Below are 20,999 nucleotides of genomic sequence, written 5' to 3'. Positions count from 1 at the left end.
AGCTTAGAGGGAACACTGGTCCCTACAGAGATCTATGGGTCCCCAAAATGTAGTGTTATCGAGGTTGAAATTGTAAATCAGCGACAAATAATAATAATAACCCACAGAAAAACTATTAACACCGATCAATTTGACTGGGTGGGAGGTAGAGGTGGGCGAAGTTATGCACACGTCGTACTTTTATCTGCCCGTTGCCATCTGCACAGAAGGTAAATACATCAGTATCCTCGTTTGCTATATTTTGTGACATTTTTGCAAACCAACTCTGCTTACACCTTGGTCTAGGTGCTTTGTTAGAGCTTCTAGCTTTTTAAAGTTTTTTGTGTGGCTTTTCATTTTAAACTGTCTCAAAAATGAACATAGATGGCTTAGCAAGCTTCTGTATACAGGATTATTCTGCGATTTACAGCTAAAACAGGTTCTGTTGGTGTGAAAACTTGTAAATTGTTGATAAAATTGTGTCCTACATAAACTGGACCCTGTTAGCAATCAGTATTGGCTCGGCTTTGCGTGTATAATGATAACAAGTCAAGTCAACTCATGTTTATTTGTGACGCCCTTAATCACAAAGACTGCGCAGATCAAAGACTATTGCAAACTATTATTACAGACTATTACGACACCATCCCGATATTGTCAACATAAAATATGGGTTATTCGTACGCTATAGAATAGAAGTGTGTTTTAAGCTTAGATTTGAACATTTCCACTGAGGTTGCAGATCAAATCTCAGGGGGAAGAGCATTCCACACCGGGGCCCGAATGGAGAACGCTCTCCAACCTGCCGATTTCTTCTTGGCTCTTGGGATTACTATTAGACCAGCATTTCAGAGCAAAGGAACATAGGGCGAAATTAAATCTGAAAGAAATGAGGGAGCAAGTCCATGCATGATTCTGTATGCTACCAACAGAACCTTAAAATCGCATCTTGAGCTAACAGGGAGCCAATGCTGGTTAGCTAAAATCGGGGTCATGTGATCAAACTTTCTTGTCTTCGTTAAAAGCCTCACTGCAGCATTTTGGCTCTTGATTTTGGACTTCGGGGGACCGGAGAGTAGTGCATTACAGTCATCGAGACGGGACAGTACATGAAATGATTGCGCAAGTTCTATTTTATCTCCGAGCCATATGTACTCATGAAAAGAGCCATTTATGGCTGGCGAGCCATAGGTTCCCCACCTCTGCTCTAGAGTAAAGTGCGTTTTTTTTACCAAAATTGTTTATCATGTTATTCTCAGACAAACTGTAAGCATCATGAAAAGTCCCCGCTGCTTTCTTTTTCACTCTCTACTGTTTTTTTCCTGGAACTCAATGCCATGTCACGTAACTGTCCTCGTTTCTGCCTGCAATTTGGAACAAGACGACACGCGGCTGACTGGCGGAAAAAAACAAACAAACACAAACAAAAACGGGACGAGGATCCAAAAAATAACATCAAATCATCCCCCCCTCCCGTGCCGCGCTAGCTTCGCGCCACTCTTCCTCAGGCCGGAAGCCTTTTTGGCTGATTGAGTGGTGCCGGCGGTCCACGATTGAAAAAATCCATTAGCGTTTGTGCCGGACTGTGAAATGGGCGACGATTCGAGAGGATTTTTGGCACGGGTGAGAGGTTTTTAAAAGGGGGGCATGTTCACACTGCAAACATTTACTACTGAGGAGTGGCTGGGGCCAGAATGTAGATCGGGGGTCGGGAATCTATGGCTTTTTTCATGCAGGGTTTCCCGTGGATTTGTGAAAACTGCATTGAATTCCATCCATCCATTATCTGCACCGCTTATCCCCAGTAGGATCACGGGGGTGCTGGAGCCCATCCCAGCTATCTTCGGGCAGTGGGCAGGGGACACCCTGAACTGGTTTCCAGCCAGTAACACAGAGGCAGACAACTCACTCGCTCATTCACACCTAGGGACAATTCGGACCGGCCAATTAACCTATCATGCATGTTTTTGGAATGTGGGAGGAAACCGGAGTGCCCGGAGGAAACCCACGCAAGCACAGGGAGAACATGCAAACTCCACACAGGAGGTTCGATCTCATGACCTCAGTACTGTGCCGCACACACGCTAACCACTGCCCCGCCGTGCTGATTCAAGAGATATTTTTCAAACAATGAATTAAATGCCGTGTGGAGTTTGCATGTTCTCCCCGTGCTTGCATGGGTTTCCTCCGGACACTCCGGTTTCCTACCACGTTCCAAAATCATGCTTGTCAGGTTATTTGGCCGGTCCAAATTCTCCCTAGGTGTGAATGTCCAAGTGGTTCCTTGTCTCTGTGTGCCCTGCAACTGGCTGGCAACCAGTGTGTCCAGGGTGTCCCCTGCCCACTGCCCGAAGATAGCTGGGATGGGCTCTAGCACCCCCCCGACCCTACTGAGGATAAGCAGTGCAGATAGTGGATGGATGGATGTATATTTCTTGAATCAAATTTTTAAAAGTCTTAAAAATGTGAACACAAGACTCAGATTTATATTTGTTTGAACTAAAAAGATTTAGCACCATTTTCAATAGTTTTTTAATCATTCACCGATTTATTTTAGTGGCAACATGGCGTGACCACAATAAAGGAACTATCAAAACGGTGATGTGGTTTCAGTCGGGCTTTTCAGAGCAGACACATGTCTAAGGTGTACCCACAATACACAAAGCTACCTCGGACAGGGACGTTTACTTTGGACCATGCGGGGAGAGTGTCTATTTAAGTCAAAGTGGATTTCGGAGCAAGATTTTTCGCTTTAGCTAAAAGCTGTGTTGGGTAATATGTAGGAGGCACCATGTATCGTTTGCAAGAAATATTTGTGTGTTTTTGTTCCATTTGTGTTGTGTTTCTTTGTCGACTTGATCTTAAATTTACTTTTGAAAAGGCAGTCAGTATCCTCGTTTGCAGTATTTTGTGACATTTTTACAAAACAACTCTGCTTGCACTTTGTTTTGAAACCATTATTTACAAAAAAAAAAGTGAATGTCCAAATGAGTCTCAATTATTTGAAGTCAGCAGTGGGAGACAAGTTTAAAATGGTATACAATAGGTTTGTCACGGCTGCCATGGCGCCCAATTGGCCCCACCTGTGTGGCGCCAACTGCGGCTCGTTGACAGATTGGCTTTTTCGTCTATTTAGGCTCAGTGCTCTCACTCTTCCTTTGTCAGTCCGTCAACGAACCTCTGCCCTGTAAGACGTGGGTTTTGACTTGGTCCTGTTTCCTGTTGGTATTTCCTGCCCGGTATTGTTCCCGTTTATTTGGTCCCGTTTAATATCGGTTTCCAGTTTCGTTCCCGTCTAGTTTGTCCTGTCCCAACCAATGTCCTTTTAATATCCTGTTCTTTTATCAATCCTGTCTGTCCTGTCCTGCCCGGTATCAACCCCATCTGTCCGATATCTGCCCGGGCAATTGGTATCGATCTCGTCAGCCTCTGGCTTCATGTCACTCCACGCCAGACCGCTGCCTAACGTGCATGACTCCCCATTTCCCGTAAAATAAAAGGCTTGAGTGAGAACGTCACGCATTTGGGTCCTGATCCTGGTCCGGTTCATGACAAGTTTGGGATGCAGGCTCTCACATTATTTGCTGTTCATAAATTTCATCAGACCATGTAACAACACAGTAAAATAAAATGCGCTGAAAAATTAGATTTTGTCTGGGGAGTGAGTTTGGCAGTTTTGCTGAATTTCGTCTTATATGGCTCTTTTTTGAAAAAAAGAAATATATAATGTAAGTATGTAATATGTACAGTATGTAGAATGGACTAAATTGCATTCGCGTGTCATCGTTTCTTGAGGATTAAAGGAAACTTGTGCGACCTGCAATTGATGCTGATGGTACGGAAGGAGAAGTATTTTAGGTTTGAGTGTTTTCTGGTTTGTAAATCTCTGCAGCACTTTCTAACCACCCTTCTTTCCGGACAACAGTGCTTTGACTTTGCAGTGTTTTTTTTTTTCATTCCTTTATTTGAACTTCAAGCTGTCGCCTGTCCAGACAACAACTCATCGAGTCTGAAGCAGTGAGAGAGAGCGAAAGAGTGCCTAGCAGCAGTTGCAGAGTGCTCTTCTTTTTTGCAGCTCTCCATTCCCTCCTCCTCCTCCTCCTTCCGTCCTACCCTCTCATTTTCCAAAAGACTGCCTTCCACCAAACGAGCGGTTATCGGAGTGCTCCCTCCTTTTTTCGAGCAATCCTGTCCTCACTCTTTTCAACAGAGCCTCTTTCTATTCTCGCTCTTCCACTGTTGACAATTATTTTCCTTATAATGGCCTTGGTCGGCTAGCGTTCTTGCTTGCTAACTTGTGGGTCTTGTTTTTATATTTTTATTTTTGCACCAAATGCATATTGCACGAACCCTTACGATACCAAACTGTATGTGACATGCCGACATTTCTTGTTTAAATATTGTGTAAATTATAACTATAACCTTATCCTCCTTGTTTTATAACCTTATCTTCTCTGTTCCTTTATCTTCTTGGTTTTTTACCTCACTGTGAATGTGTGAAACTGGAGTGTCATGCCCAATTTCGTTGTCACAATATGTTAACCCATTTTGTAACAATGACAATAAAGGTATATTCTATTCTATTCTAACATTAGGGACCCTCACAATTTTGAACTTCGAAGCCTATTCAATGTATTTTTTATGTTCTGGTCCGGAGCCTTTGCTCTGAAAATGCCGGTCTACTAGTGATCCCAAGATCCAAGAAGAAATCCACTGGTGGGAGAGCGTTCTCCATTCGGGCCCCGGTGCTGTGGAATGCTCTTCCCCCTGAGATTCGATTTGCAACCTCAGTGGAACTGTTTAATTCTAAGCTTAAAACACACTTCTATTCTATAGCATATGACCTATATTTTATGTTGACAATATCTGTGTATTATTTGCCCTCATGTCGGTTTTAGATCAGGGGATGGTGTCATAATAGTCTGTAGTTTGCAATAGTCTTTGATCTGTGCAGCCTTTTGAGACTCTTTGTGATTAAGGGCATCACAAATAAACATGACTTGACTCATGTTGTGGTTTTTGAGTTTTTCTTGCCCTCATGTCGGTTTTAGATCAGGGGATGGTGTCATAATAGTTTGTAGTCTGTGCAGCCCTTCGAGACTATTTGTGATTAAGGGCGTCACAAATAAACATTACCTGACTCATGTTGTGGTTTTTGAGTTTTCCCTTGCCCTCATGTAGGTCTTAGATTAGGGGATGGTGTCATAATAGTCTGAGATTTGCAATAATATGTGGTCCGTGCAGACCGTCCCTTCACAAGGTTTCTTTTTTTCCCTCATGCTCAGGTTTTTGAGTTTTTCTTGCCCTCATGTCGGTTTTAGATCAGGGGATGCTGTCATAATAGTCTGTGGTTTGCAATAATCTGTGTGATTAAGGGCGTCACAAATAAACATGACTTGACTGAATATATCGAATAAAAGACGGTGTGAGCTAACTAGTGTCGCACACAACAAATCAAGATATGATGCATAAGTGCATTAGAGGCGTCCTGTCATGTTGGGTCCCAATGGTGCTGTACCGTATTTCCAAATAATGATTGCTTTGAAGTGATAAAGTAAAAACAACATTTGCCATAATGTGCTATATTTCACACACTTTCGGTGAAAGTAATCCATTTTAGGCTCAAATACCAGTTCCTGTTGAAGCAAAATGACCATGTTTTGGGCCCCATGACAGCTACCATTAATTTCCTATTTCTATATCTGTTATTGATGTAATTGAACATTGTATTAACAAATTATCTATATATATATATATATATATATATATATATATATAATCGGAGCCATATCCCCCTAATGGGAGGTGGCTAGAGTCAAGATATGACCTGAGGTTTGAACCAGCAAACCTCAGCTCACGCTAGGCAAGCCTTTTAACCCTGACTCTCTCCTGTTCTGATTCCCGTCTGTTTCCCGGCTCCGACCCATTTTCTGAACTTGACTACGATTTTTGCTCCCCCGTCCCGGCCACAGATCTGTTTTTTCCCGCTCTCGACACTGCCACGGAAATACCACTTCCGTGTCTGAGCAACCGGCTCCCCACGACCAGCTATCTACGGATCTTGTGTACTATCCTTTCCCTTCTTCCCAAAAAAACTAAAAGAAACGCACGCAAGTAGGTCCTGTCTTCGTTCTGGTCCTGACAGAAACGCCGTGGGTGATGCCTTGGCCATTTGAAATCAATATTGTTGTGTAGTACCCGGGTAATCTGCGACCTATAACAGATTTTCAGATAACCAAATGTGCTCTAGAAGCATCGGATCCTGACCTTAGTTCCCACAACCCCCACGTGCGATTCATCATACCCGATTCTTGCGTTGTCATCTGGCCCCAGCGGGACGCAGAGGTTGCTGCTTCGTGGCCCCACTAATGAGATCTTTTTCTGTGCGATTTTTCAGTTGGCGAGTTTGTGAGCGACGTCTTGCTGGTTCCAGAGAAATGCAAGTTCTTCCACAAGGAGCGCATGGACCTTTGTGCCAGCCACCAGCAGTGGCACGGCGTGGCCAAGGAGGTAAGATCCAATTGGCCCGAGTGTTTTCCAGCAAAACGGGGGAGTCATCCTTACCTGTGGTTTTAAACATGACTGATTCATCTGTCAGTTCATAGAATTGGCAGTTAATCGCTGTGTGTTAGATTCAATTACAGTGGAACCTCGGTTCTCAACCATAATCCGTTCCAGAACCCTGTTCGAAAACTGATTTGTTCGATTACCGAAATCATTTTTCCCATTAAAAATAATGTAAATCGTTTTAATCCGTTCCAACACCCTGAATGTTTTTACCTTGAATGTTTAACGTAAACATAAAGCTAACCCAGGCTAATCGTACGTTCGCGTTATCCCAATCTTCCGTACGAAAGATTGCGCTAACATGAACGTGTAAAAATAAAAAAAATCAGGTCGTTTACAAGTCATTTAGCACCCGGGTCTCCACAACAAGTGGTGAGCAGTTCATTGGAAAGGGGGCTCCGTTCCAACACCCTGAATGTTTACCTCGAATGTTCAACGTAAGCAAAGCTAACCCAGGCTAATCATACGTTCGCGTTATCGTAATCTTCCGTACGAAAGATTGCGCTAACATGAACGTGTAAAAATAAAAAAAATCAGGTCGTTTACAAGTCATTTAGCACCCGGGTCTCCACAACAAGTGGTGAGCAGTTCTTTGGAAAGGGGGCTCCTTTCCAACACCCTGAATGTTTAACGTAAACTTAAAGCTAACACAGGCTAATCGTACGTTCGCGTTATTGTAATCTTATGAATAGGATTTCTTACCTTTGTGGTGGTCAGCAAAAGGCGCTCGCACACCTCCTTCATATTTGGCTATTATCTCATCTCATCTCATCAGCCGTACCGCTTATCCTCATTAGGGTCGCGGGGGGGCTGGAGCCCATCCCAGCCATCTCCGGGCAGTGGGCAGGGGACACCCTGAATTGGTTGCCAGCCAATCGCAGGGCACACAGGGACAGACAACTCATTCACTCATTCACACCTAGGGACAATCTGGACCGGCCAATTCACCTGAAATGCATGTTTTTGGAACGTGGGAGGAAACCGGAGTGCCCGGAGGAAACCCACGCAAGCACGGGGAGAACATACAAACTCCGCACAGGAAGTCTGGAGCTGGATTTGAACCCACGACAGGTTCCCATGACATGAACTGTGCCGCACAAGCGCTAACCACTGCTCCGCCGTGCTGCTATTATTTCTTTCTTAAATGCAACAGTTGTACGCACTACTTTTCTTTTTTCACCTGTAGCAACTTTGCCGCTTGCACTGACTTTCTTCGGAGGCATAATAAGGGGCTAAAACACCCGTACGCCGCTCAGCCTGGCACCCTAGCGTACGCACTCACGCATTACCGGCGTTCGAACTCCGATTTTTTGACCGAACAGCGAAGCAAGAATTTCTCGAAATTTTGGGTCGGACACCGATTTGTTCGAACTGAGAGGCGTTCGAAAACCGAGGTTCCACTGTAACTAACATGGCTAAGCTTTCACTTAAACCAAAAACTAACAGTGCAGCAAATAAAATTAGGCTTATCAGCAGCTCATACCTAAAAATTTGAATAGCTCCCTGATTCTTTTTTACAATAAATAAATACAAATTTCAATACAACCTACTTAACTTAAAACAAACAGCGCAAAAAGTAATGAAAACTTCAACGGAGCCCGCAAATTAAAAAGTGAGTATACTCTTGTTTTGGAGCCAGATTGACAAACTAATGTTATGATAACAGCTAATCACTCAGCCTTTCAATTTAGTTTGCTTTTTATGCTTTCTCTGAATCACAATCACACACACTTGATTGACAAACTGATGTTATGATAAGAGCTAATATATCCGTCTCCACCTGAACGTACTTCTCTAAAACAAGCCATATCTTTAATCACACACAAGGTTTTCTAACAACGTAATATTCTAAAATCTCAATATTATCATCCACTTGTTTCACACATGTTGGGGAGTTGCCAGCGTTTGGAGTCGTAAAAGCTATTGCCCCGGTCGCTTGTCCAATTAGAAAGCGCGGGGTGGGTCGCGTCTGAGGAAAGAGGGGGATAAGAGGAGAAGGAGCGATGGAGAGAGAGCTCGGCTGCCTTAAAAATCCTAATCAGCCAATCGAATGAAAAAAATGCCGATACCGATAATCGTCCCGCCCGATAATCTGTCAACCTCAAGTAAAAGGGGATGAAAAACATTGTATTCCACACTGTTAAGTGAACATATCGTAAGGCTACTACTATATAAGACGGTTATAAATCCGCATGTCTACGTATTTTGTTGCTTTCTACTCTACAGTCATGCTCCAAGAGCTCTACGGTGCTGCACAGTTATGGCATGCTGCTCCCGTGCGGAACAGACAAGTTCCACGGCACGGAATTCGTCTGCTGCCCGGCAACCCGCGACCAAGAGTCGTCCGAGTCCGCCCAGGAACGAGACGAGGAGGAAGAAGATGTTGAAGACGAGGAAATCCATGAGACCGACCTGGAGGAAGATGAGGACGACCTCGAAGACAGGTTCCATGGGTTACTCAACTTCTTCGTAGATTTTGGGTTACAAATGTCTATTCCAAGGGAAGTTCTAACTCTTTTTTTTTAATCGAAACTAGTTGAGAATTTGTATATGGTGAAGTCATGATTAACTCTGTACATACCCTAAATTCTGGACTACAAGCCGCTACTTTTTTCCCTACATTTCTAAACACTACAACTTTAAATACAGTGTGACTTGTTTTTTTGTTTAGTCGTAAGGGTGTCCGTAGCAACTTCGGCCCTTCCCGCAGATCTCTCCAGCCGAAAAGCTAGCTTTAGACTGGTGCGGACCAGAGGAATGTTTTTGTCTGATGAAAACAAAGCATTGAGATTTCTGCCAAGTGCTCTGAATGTCAAAGTAAATAAATTTATATGTAACACAGGTAAACGGCACAGGTAACTATGACTTTGGTAGCCAAATGCCTCATCATCTAATTAGTGATGCACATGACTGGATGAACAAAAAATTCCCACTGTCTCTATGGAGTAAGATCACAGTCTTGGCAGAATCAGCAGGGAAATGTCTAATAAAAGTAACACATTGTGCTGTGATTAGGACTAACGTTTGCGGATTCGGGCAGCACAGCGGCGCAGTGGTTAGCGTGTGTGCGGCACAATTCTGAGGTCATGAGATCAAACCCCCTGTGTGGAGTTTGCATGTCCTCCCCGTGCTTGTGTGGGTTTCCTCCCACATTCCAAAAACATGCATGTCAGGTTAATTGGCCAGTTCAAATTGTCCCTTGGTGTGAATGAGCGAGCAAATTGTCTGTCCCTATGTCCCCTGCGACTGGCTGGCAACCAGTTCAGGGTGTCCCCTGCCCACTGCCTGAAGATAGCTGGGATGGACTCCATCACCCCCGTGACCCTACTGAGGATAAGCGGTGCAGATAATGGTTGGATGGATGGTTTGCGGACTCTGTCCACAACTCTCAATTTCAATCGACTGGGCGATCATTATTAATTGGCATAGACATATACACGCTTGCATAAATGCTTGGAGTTTTTCTAACAAGTATAGTCTTAATGACGGCACAATGTTTTAATTGTCTGATTATTTTCTTTTTTTTTCAATGTAAGAAATGGCCGTGAAAGAGTGCGGCTTGTACAAAAAAATAAGTCGAGTTTATTCCTTGAATTTGTACACACGGCTTTTAAACAGTTGCATTCTATAGTCCCGAATCTACAGCAATTTGTGGTTTCCTTATAATAGTGAGCCGACACCTGAAGAGCAACCCACAAAGAAGGAGGAGGCCCTAGATGAGGAGGACAAGGAGGAGGATGATGAAGAAGAAGAGGAGGATTACCACTACGCGTATGAGGACGAGGAGGAAGATAAGGAAGAAGATGACAAGCAAGACAGCAGCAGAATGTCAGAGAGCCGCGAGGAGGAGGACAAGACTCTACAGGACGTTAAAGGTTGTTGGTTTTTTTCTATCATCCAAAGGTTAGAAATGGTATCAGTCATGCTTCACCTACAGTTTCTGTTGAGAGAGAGAGAGAGAGAGAGAGAGAGAGAGAGAGAGAGAGAGAGAGAGAGAGAGAGAGAGAGAGAGAGAGAGAGAGAGAGAGAGAGAGAGAGAGAGAGAGAGAGAGAGAGAGAGAGAGAGAGAGAGAGAGAGAGAGAGAGAGAGAGAGAGAGAGAGAGAGAGAGAGAGAGAGAGAGAGAGAGAGAGAGAGAGAGAGAGAGAGAGAGAGAGAGAGAGAGAGACTTTATTCATCCCCGTAGGGAAATTCACACTTCCAGCAGTATTCTTGTGTTGAAAAATAAAATAAAGATATAGAATAGAAAAATACCCACTATAACGTTCTGCTATAGAGTATTGGAATAGTGCTACAGAAAATACACACTGTAATAAATATAAGGTAATATGCAAATGTGGGGGTGAGGTTTAATGTGGGCTTTTACTTGCCCGGGTGGAGTTAAAGAGCCTCATGGCATGAGGAAGAAATGATCTCCTCAGTCTGCTCTTTGTGAACAAAGGCCATATTTTGTCCATGAGAAATGGGTATAACTTGGAAACAAAATCCAGATTAAGGTAAAAGAAATATGCTTCCTTGTAGATATATGATGTTTGGGTCAGAAATTCTAGTGAAACCTTGACTAAGGTCGAGGACATGGGTTTCGAGGGGGGGTAGAAGTTGTTGGGAAAAACTGCTGTATGTGTTTCCAAAGTTATTATTAAAGTTCTAATTTTGCTTACACATGTTTTCTCATTTAGTCATATAGATAGATACTTTATTCATCCCCGTAGGGAAATTCACACGTCCACACATCCAGCAGTATCCTTGTGTTTAAAAATAAAAGATATAGAATAAAAGAATACCCAATCTAACGTTTTGATATAGAGTATTTAAATAGTGCTACGGAAAAAAACACATTGTAATAAAAATAGGGTATTATGCAAATGTGGGGGTGGGGTTTAATGTGGGCTTTTACTCCCCCGGGTGGAGTTAAAGAGCCTCATGGTATGAGGGATAAATGATCTCCTCAGTCTGTCCGTGGAACAAGACTGACAGCAGTCTGTCGCTGAAGCTGCTCTTCTGTTTGGAGATCATGCCAGGGTGGTAAGGAAGAACAGTACAGAAACACAGATGAGAACAGTCAACTGTGGTCCTATATCTGTTTAGTACACAGAAAAGTCTGGCATCGAGGCAACAGTATCTAGTACACCAGAGGTAACAATGGCGATCCAAAAGGTAGGCGAAGGTTCAGTGATCCAGTAGACCCAAGCAGTGAAGGCGACGCTCCAAGAGTTTATCATGGGGTATTTGTGATATAAGGGATGGGCAGAGCACCTGTATGATGCAGCAGGGGTAAACCAGTGAAAGCTGTCGGGCCCTGCTGTTGAAGAAAAGAGTGTGTTGTGTCACCCTGACCCGAGTGACATGGCCGCTTTCTGGTGTCCCGTTTCATCTGGAGGGACGAAAGCATGACCGACTTAGGTGCCAGGGTACCTAACTTGTTATGGTTGGCCATGGTCCCCCAAAAAAAATTGTGTTTTTTTTCTATTTATTCCCTTTTTATTTTTTTCGTTATTGTATGTGTTTGTCTTGCTTTCGGTCACCCCTCTTGAGGGATATGAGACAGACAGACAGACAGACAGACAGACAGACAGACAGACAGACAGACAGACAGATAGATTTGTGATCTGAAAGGCAAGCAAGGGTTCGGTACACTGGGATAGCAAAGAGCTGATGCAATAGTGATTGGGATGCGATTAGAAAGGAAATGAACTAGCACGGAACCAAAGGGCATTTAGGACTAATAAAGGGAAGAGACAAACAAATACAACTGACAAAAACTATGCGGCGTAAATTAGCACCTGTAAGTGAGTGACCAAATAAGGAAGAGAGATAAAGAGAATAGGAGTAGATAGAGAACATGAAGAGAATGAGAATGGAGGATCGTGACAAGTTTTACTCACAAAATGCTATTTTTATTCCTACAACTTTCCTAATGTTGTCACAAATATACATTTGTACAAAATACTGATGGTAATGATACCAAAAATTGTATCTATATCCTTCCCGAAAGTTATATTTTATGTAAAGTAGAATTTAGTAGGATTCAGAGAGTTAGAATTCATCGCATGTTGTAACGAGAATATGTGATGGGTACAAAGTAATTATATGTGTAAATGATGAGGAGAAAATAAAACACTTGCAGTCCATAGTGGGAAATGTTTCCACTACACCCTTAAACCAAAAGTCCCTTCTTTTGGAACCAGAAAATATCTCATGTTTAATTTGTCTGTCAGTACTTTATAGTGTCTATGAATTTCGATTTTTGTCTTCTACATTGCTTTTTTTACTTATTGGGTGCCCTCAATCGACAATTTCTCATTATTGTACTGAATGTATATGAAGTATTTTAGGTGCAAAATAATATATAATAAATGCACTCGTCAATTCCCTTTGCTGCAGCCGTATGCACCCTGGAGGCAGAGACGGGCCCCTGCAGGGCCTCCATGCCCCGCTGGCACTTTGACTTGAACCAAAGGAAGTGTGCGCTCTTCATCTACGGAGGTTGTGCAGGAAATCGCAATAACTTCGACTCGGAGGAGTACTGCATGGCCGTCTGCAAGCGACTCGGTGAGCTAAGCTTGTTGGTAGATCTTAAATTTGGAGATTATTTAAGTGGAGTCTTAGTAATACAGTGGAACCTCGGTTCTCGACCATAATCCGTTCCAGAACCCTGTTCGAAAACCGATTTGTTCGATCACCGAAATCATTTTTCCCATTAAAAATAATGTAAATCGTTTTAATCCGTTCCAACACCCTGAATGTTTACCCTGAATGTTTAACGTAAACATGAAGCTAACCCAGGCTAATCGTACGTTCGCGTTATCATAATCTTACGAAAGATTACACATGAACGTGTAAAAATAAAAAAATCAGGTCGTTTACAAGTCATTTAGCACCCGGGTCTCCACAACAAGTGGTGAGCGGTTCATTGGAAAGGGGGCTCCGTTCCAACACCCTCAATGTTGGGCTCCGTTCCAACACCCTGAATGTTTAACGTAAACTTAAAGCTAACCCAGGCTAATCGTACTTTCGCGTTATCGTAATCTTATGAACAGGATTTCTTACCTTTGTGGTGGTCAGCAGAAGGCGCTCACACACCTCCTTCATATTTGGCTATTATTTCTTTCTTAAATGCAATAGTTGTACACACTACTTTTCTTTTTTCACCTGTAGCAACTTTGCCGCTTGCACTGACCTTCTTCGGAGGTATAATAAGGGGCTAAAACACCCGTACGCCGCTCAGCATTGCACCCTAGCGTACGCACTCACGCATTACCGGCGTTCGAACTCCGATTTTTTGACTGAACAGCGAAGCAAGAATTTCTCTAAATTTTTGGTCGGACACCGATTTGTTCGAATTGAGAGGCGATCGAAAACCGAGGTTCCACTGTACATTGATTTGGGATGTAGAGTCCATAATTGTGCTGTACTTATATATGTTCCTAATACAGGGTTCGTACGGGTGCTTGAAATCCTTAAAATTTAATGTTGAGTTTTCACCGTCACGAAAATGCTTGAATTTTGGGAGGAGTGCTTGAAAATACTCGATTTTTTTGCCATTGCGATGTTTCTTGGCTGTTTGACTCTACAGACCACGCAATAAATAAATAAATAGTTTTTAAAGAGTGTGTGAAAATAACGCCGACACGCCTGCTCTGTTGGCTTGTCATGATGACATTGTCTTGGGAAGTGTCACCGCAGCCGAATGGTCACACCAAAGAGGACAGCTCAATTTCAAAAACCGGATCTTTTGGCTCAGCTCACTGAGAAAAGCTGGCTCTTTCAGCTCCAAAACGGGTCCTCAGATATTCAAATATTTGTTTTTTCTAATAAAATCAATCATAATAAAACGTTATGCTCCAAATTATTAAATTATTTAGTAATCAGTAAATGAATATGTTGACATGAAATATAAATTAAAATATTCACAGATCTACAAAACAAAGTGTAAAATACAAAACAATTAAGCTTTATACAGACTGAACATATTTAAAATCGAACAACAACACAAAAAATCCCTGAAAATGCAAAGCAATAAAATATAAGAAATATTCATTTTTAGTGTTGCAAATTGTCAAGAACCAGAACAGGATCAGGACCCAAACACGTGACGTTTCTCACACAAGCCTTTTATTTTACGGGAAATGGAGAGTCATGGACGTTAGGCACCAGTCTGGCGTGAAATGATAGGAAGCCAGAGGCCGATGAGATCGATACCAATTGCCCGAGTAGATATCGGACGGATGGGGTCGATACCGGACAGGACGGGACAGACAGGATTTATAATGAAACAGGATATCGAAAGAAAACAGGACAAACTAGAGGGGAACAAAGACTAAAGAGAATAATAAATAGGACAAAACTAAACGGGAACAATACTGGACAGGAAATGCCAACACGAAACAGGACAGAATCAAAACCCACTTCTTGCGGGGCAGAGGTTCGTTGACGGACTGACAAAGGAAGTGTGAGAGCACTGAGCTTAAATAGACAGAAAGGCGATCTGTCAGCTGGCGCCACTTGGGCATGGCCAATTTGGCAACCGTGACACAAATAAGTGATGAAATGCAAAATAATTAACTATTTACAATTTTATTTGAACCAATTTAAACAACAATCCTCTCAAATACACGCCCAAAAAAATTTGAGTATGTCAAAGAGAAAGCAAAAAAATAGCAGTTTCTAAGATTGGATGCACCTCGGAGCAATCAATTAAAATGAGGCTAAAACTTGGCTCTTTTTTTTTTTGCTTTTTACACAAACGTTACTCTCTCTTTTTTTTTGTCTTCCGTATTGAACTCCATTATTATGCAACACTGTGTTTGTAAACACGTGTGATGTAGTGAAGCTGTGTTAAAACAACGGCAGTAGCTCAGGAGGTAGAGCGCTCGTCTTGGGATCAAGGGATCCCAGTTCGAATCCCGGCTCGTCCGTGTTACATGTTGAAGTGTCCTTGGGTAAGACACTGAACCCCTAATACCCCCAATAAGCAGGTTAGCGTCTTACATGGCTGCAATACACGGCCGCTATTGGGAAATGTGGAGCACATTGTAAAGCGCTTTGGGAAGTCATTGACTTGAAAAGCGCTATATAAATGCAGATCATTTCATTTCATAACAGAATGGCGGAATTCATGTCAGTTTATAGCAGCGAATTAATATAAAAATATTTTAGGTCATAGATAGGAACAAATTTGCTCGAATTATGTGCTGGCGTCGAGGTAGCGATCCATTATTTTAGTCATCAAAGTCAACCCATGTCTTCCTTTGAAGGTGCTGGAAAAATTGTCCTTGAAAGTGCTTGAAAAGTGCTTGAATTTGTCCATCAAAAGGTGTAAAAACCCCGCTAATTGATCAGGTTTTTTTTTGTGAATAACAGCCACAGCTCCCACACCTCAGCCCGTAGATGATGTGGACATCTACTTTGAGACACCGGCTGATGACAAGGAGCACAGTCGCTTTCAGAAAGCCAAGGAGCAGCTGGAGATTAGACACCGCAACCGCATGGAGAGGGTAAGCCGGACGATACCACTTCCTGAAAAATACTCGAAACGTTTCCTAAACTTCTGAGATTTAACAGGGTTCATACATACGGTAGCTCAAAATTCTTGAAAATGCTTAAACTTTGATGTTGTGTTTCCAATGATTGATTGCTTTTAAATGCTTGAAAATGTTGCCATGATTTTCAACACGTCTCCCTAAAATGGATGCCCACACTGCTCTCCGGTAGCCTCATTTTGCTATTGCATTTCTTCTAGCCTTGTGATTAACTGCAGCTGGCATGAGTTTGTATGGCATTGTCCTATGAAATGTGTGTTAGTGCAAGGATTACGTACCAATGATGGACATTTATGATGGGCCATGCCAAAAAATAAGAGTTACCCAGTGGTAAGTTGTATTCAGGGTTAGGTAGGGTTACTTTAACTGGATTACTTTCAATTACTTTTGGATGACTCCAATACCAAATATGCTAATAAAAGACAAAAGAAACTAAATATGAATAAAAGTACTACATTTTGTGCATGCTTGAGGAGTAACGGAATACATGGAATGGCAAAAATGATGTTGGCAAGCTGTTTGGATTCATTTTCATTTTGTTTCTGTCGCATTTCGTTTTGCCGGAGATCAAAGCCAGGAGAGAAAGCTTACCACGTGTTGTCATCATTTTATTCCTATTTAGTTTCTTTTGTCTTTTATTAGCATATTTGGTATTGGAGTCATCCAAAAGGAATTGAAAGTAATCCAGTTAAAGTAACCCTACCCAACCCTGGTTGTATTTATATTCCAGTCTTCTTGAATGTTTTCTATTTTTCACCCAGGAACTGGGGGGAACAATTGACCTGAAATTCAAGAAGTTTCAGAGAGTAAAAAAGTGCTCTGGTAAAACAAAACATTCACTTAAATTTTGGAACGCAATTGTTGTTGGTAAAGAATTAATATATTTTCAACATGTATTTATTTATTTATTTTTGATCCAAATATATTGTAAAACACTGAGAATTAATACCCTGGTCATATCCCTCAAGAGGGGTGACCGGCAACAGGACAAACACACACAAAAAGAAAAAAGAAAAAAGGAAAAAGTAGCGAAAAAAACCAAAAATTTGACCATGGCCATCCCATTTTTTGCTGCTTTTTTCAATCAAACAATAAAATCGTAAAACAAACATAACAAAGAAGTCCACAGATGATTTAGTAAGTAAAGTATATTCTTAAGTAATTGCAATATGCTTATTTAGAAATGAATACACACATGTGAGAAACAAATCTTTAAAATAAAAAGGCTAACATCACAATATACAATTATACAGGTGCTTGAAAATGCTTGAATTTTAACGTTGTGATTTCAGAGATTAAAGAGTGCTTGAATTTTGGGTGAACTGCTTGTAAATGCTTGAAACTGCTGCCACGTTTCTCAACAACTTTGCTTATAAATGATGCAGACACTGCACTGCCCTTTGGTGGCTTCGTATTCCCTTTGCATTTATTTTTCCCTCGTGATTAACGGCATCTCGCATGAGTTTGTACGGCATTGTCCTAATGAAGCGTCATTGCCCCCTTCGGGCCGCGCCCAAGAGTTCAGGTGCATTTGTAAATCTCAGATATGTTTACGGCTATGCAAAATACATGATTGATTCACACCGGATTTGTTCTTTTAATTTTGATGGTGTCACAAACCAGAAACGGAGAAAGGACCCAATAGCGTTCGTTTTACTCAGTTTTATTGAGAAAGAGAGCAGTGCTTGCATCCACGATCCGATGATCATCGGACACGGGTAGCTGATGGCAGGAATGCGAAAGTGGCACTTAAGTGTCGAGCGAGGATAGTCGTAGGCAGCGGGAAAACTGGTCGATAGCCAGGACGAGGGAGAAAGGGCGGTAACGAGTCCAGAAAAGAGGTCGGCAACAGGTATCAGGCAGGAAACAGGGCAAAGCAGGTCGATAGCCTGGACGGAAGAGCAGGGCATAAACGGGTGCGGAAACAGGTCGGCAACAGGTTTCAGGCAGGAGAAAACGGGGCAGGAGAATGTCGGAAGGTACAGAGCTTGCCTAGCTGAAAGCATAGGTTCGCAGGACGGTCTGACGGCTTCCTCTTGGAAGCCGGGGGTTTAAAAAGAGTCAAGGAACCAATCAGCGCTCAGGGCTGTTGGCGCCAAAGGGAGAGTCGCAGGTGCCCCGAATCAGCAATCGTGACAGATGGAGGAATTTAACAATTGGCTTTGAAAGTCCTGAAAAAGAGCTCGAATTCTCCCATGAAAAAGGCGTACGAACCCTGAATATATATTTTGTCTAGTACTGTCATGTTTCTTTTCGAGTCAGGAAAGACATCTGGAAACTGCAACACTTGCCTTGATCATCAATTTCATGTCTTCTATTCTCTTGGCTGCAGGTGAGGAAGGAGTGGGAGGAGGCCGATAACCAGGCCAAGAACCTGCCCAAGGCTGAGAGGCAAACTTTGGTCCAGGTCAGTCAGTGCTCCCGTCTATTTCTTTAGATGGGGCCCTTGGGTATCGAAGGTTAACTTTTTGTTTGTTTAGCACTTCCAGGCCATGGTGGAGTCTCTGGAGGAGGAGGCTGCCAGCGAGAAGCAGCAGCTGGTGGAGACCCATCTGGCTCGGGTGGAGGCTATGTTGAATGATAGGCGCCGTCTGGCCTTGGAGAACTACTTGGCGGCCCTGCAAGCTGACCCACCTCGGGTGACTCTTCATACATATTTACACATTTTGGATCCAGTGATTTTTTTTAATTAGGGGGCTTCTCCATTCAGTGTAAGAAAGCAATGTAGAGAGCAGATGGTTGGCTGCATGCTAGCATCGGGGATCCCGGAGTTGAGCCAGGTCTCCCTGATGTTTAAAATACAACAGTCACAAATGTAGCGGTGTCGAGTTGTATCTCCAGTTCGTCCGTTTCATGGGAAATGGATCTGGCATTGGTGAGATACAGGCTCGACAGGGGTGGCTTAAATGAGTTGTCACGTAGCTAACCATAGCCTCGCTATTACTTTTACTCCTGACGTTTTCTCAGTCTCTTCCTGGACCCGATATCCATTTCTTTGCACTTTTCTGGGTTTCTTCAGAGTCTGATGTCATCGATGAATTTCTTTTCAATATAACGAGCCGCTGAAATACTAGCTGTCACTGTGCTTCGCAGTTTGTTTCGGTGGCCACTTGACTTGTGTGCTCGCCCTGCTGTTTGATTGACAGCATAAACCAGCCTGTCACAATCACGCGCACAGTGTGGGGTCTAAATCGACCTCTTAGATTTTGTGGGAGAGCTATTTACAAGTTGCTGATGCTAGAAAAATACACCAGTCAGAGAGGGGGGGGGGAGGCCAGAAGAGGAGGAATTTACGTCCGTCTCCAGGCCGCGCTCCTTAATTCTGGGGGGCCCTTCCCCCACCAAACTGCATTTATTTAGGAAGATCAAAGAAAGAAAGTAAGAAACGCCCCTTTGGGCGGTACCAATATTTGAAATAGAAACGTGATACCATCTGGTTTAGAAATACACACTTTTGTGAAACTAGTTTAAGCCCACTTTACAACTCCCCAACCTGCCCCGGTAATAGCATTTGCTGTCTGCTGTCGAACATAGTGCACAATACATTGATATAAAAGACAATAAAGATAATCCAGTTAAAGATCCGCAAAGTATTGAAACCAAGATACGCTGAGCGATTTTCTGTAGCTAAATTTGTGTTTGTTACCTGCAGCCTCACCGCATCCTGCAGGCACTGCGCCGCTACGTACGTGCCGAGAACAAGGACCGCCAACACACCATCCGACACTACCAACACGTCCTGGCTGTGGACCCTGAGAAGGCAGCTCAGATGAAGTCCCAGGTAGGGTATTTGCCAATGGATGGATGGATTGACGGACAGACAGGGAGAGAGGGAGAATGGGAGGGACTAGAAGTAAGATCAGGCCTCAAAAATTCAGCCCGACCTGACCTGAGGCGTTGGTATATAAACCCGAACCCGCCCAAACCTGACGGATTAACATGATTTGATAAATGAGTCCAAAATAAACCCGTGCAAGAAGCGGAAATTACGTCGGAAGTGTGGAAGGAGGAAGCTTTGGTCTAGTGATTAGGAGTTAAACTGATAGTTTGGTAAGCGTTTTCCTTAACTAAATAACTACTTGAGTAAAAGTAAGCGAATGCTGCGCAGTAAGAATGAAAAACAAGTCTGGCCGGCTTCGGGCCTGGGCTCAAGATCTTACCTCTCGGAGGGACAGATGGAGGGATGAATGGATTTCAAAGTCAATTTTAGGATCTTAGTCATGGACTTTGGAAGAAGAATGACAGGAGGTGATAAGAATTAGATTAGTCATTATTTTCATTGATAACAACGTAGTAAATATTGTATAAGAGATGGCACTCCAGGATGAACACATAATAAAGCCTTAACAATTCTGTGAAATTCACATAAAATCCCAATCCAAGGCATACCCAAAGTAAATTGATTGCTGTTCTAGAACCGTTTGGAGAATATGGAAGGTTTTGGTTTCTTTTAAAAGATAACACACTTAAGTTTTGGTCAAAGGGTCAGAAGCTAATAGCCATATTGGAAATAAGCTCCATAATTTCCTATTAGAAATAAAAGGGAAATATGGGGAGAAACAAACCGATTACAATAAGAAACATCAAACCATGCAGAAAGGCTTTTAGGCGGATTTTTTTTTAATTTATTTTTTTCCCCAGCATTATCATTTGTAAACATTTTACACGGTCTGGTTTACTGGACTGTCACGAATGTAACGAAACATTTCCGAAAAGTTTCCGGGAAATTGTGTCATGAGTGGAATTTTACAGGACTTAAGGGTGAGTTATGACTAAAATTTTGGGGTGTCTTGTTTCAGACTGACCGTAATGTTTTTGTCATCGGTATCTTTTGAAATGCTATGACGTATTTTACTGTCTGGTGACATCGTGAAGAATTTTAAACGTACACATCTACTAACTAAACTAAAGA

The 20,999-nt window shown here is 42.6% G+C and overlaps 1 protein-coding gene across 4 annotated transcripts in view; it reads left to right on the top strand.

Annotated features, from left to right (window-relative positions):
- Positions 1 to 20,999, top strand: part of aplp2 (amyloid beta precursor like protein 2) — a 119,799-nt gene that overhangs the window by 65,161 nt on the left and 33,639 nt on the right. For all 4 annotated transcript variants that reach the window (XM_088345747.1, XM_088345748.1, XM_088345746.1 and 1 more), the window contains exons 4-11: positions 6,377 to 6,489; positions 8,773 to 8,990; positions 10,216 to 10,421; positions 12,930 to 13,097; positions 15,909 to 16,042; positions 18,420 to 18,494; positions 18,568 to 18,726; positions 19,740 to 19,868. In XM_088345747.1, coding sequence (XP_088201873.1) covers positions 6,377 to 6,489; positions 8,773 to 8,990; positions 10,216 to 10,421; positions 12,930 to 13,097; positions 15,909 to 16,042; positions 18,420 to 18,494; positions 18,568 to 18,726; positions 19,740 to 19,868 — 1,202 coding nt within the window. The remainder of the gene's footprint in view (positions 1 to 6,376; positions 6,490 to 8,772; positions 8,991 to 10,215; positions 10,422 to 12,929; positions 13,098 to 15,908; positions 16,043 to 18,419; positions 18,495 to 18,567; positions 18,727 to 19,739; positions 19,869 to 20,999) is intronic.

This window comes from Urocampus carinirostris, chromosome 10 (genome assembly GCF_059441175.1).
Source record: "Urocampus carinirostris isolate Australia breed hairy pipefish chromosome 10, RoL_Ucar_1.0, whole genome shotgun sequence".
Taxonomy (NCBI): Eukaryota; Metazoa; Chordata; class Actinopteri; order Syngnathiformes; family Syngnathidae; genus Urocampus; species Urocampus carinirostris.
Note: the sequence above shows the minus strand (reverse complement) of the source record. Positions and strands in the feature narration are given on the sequence as shown.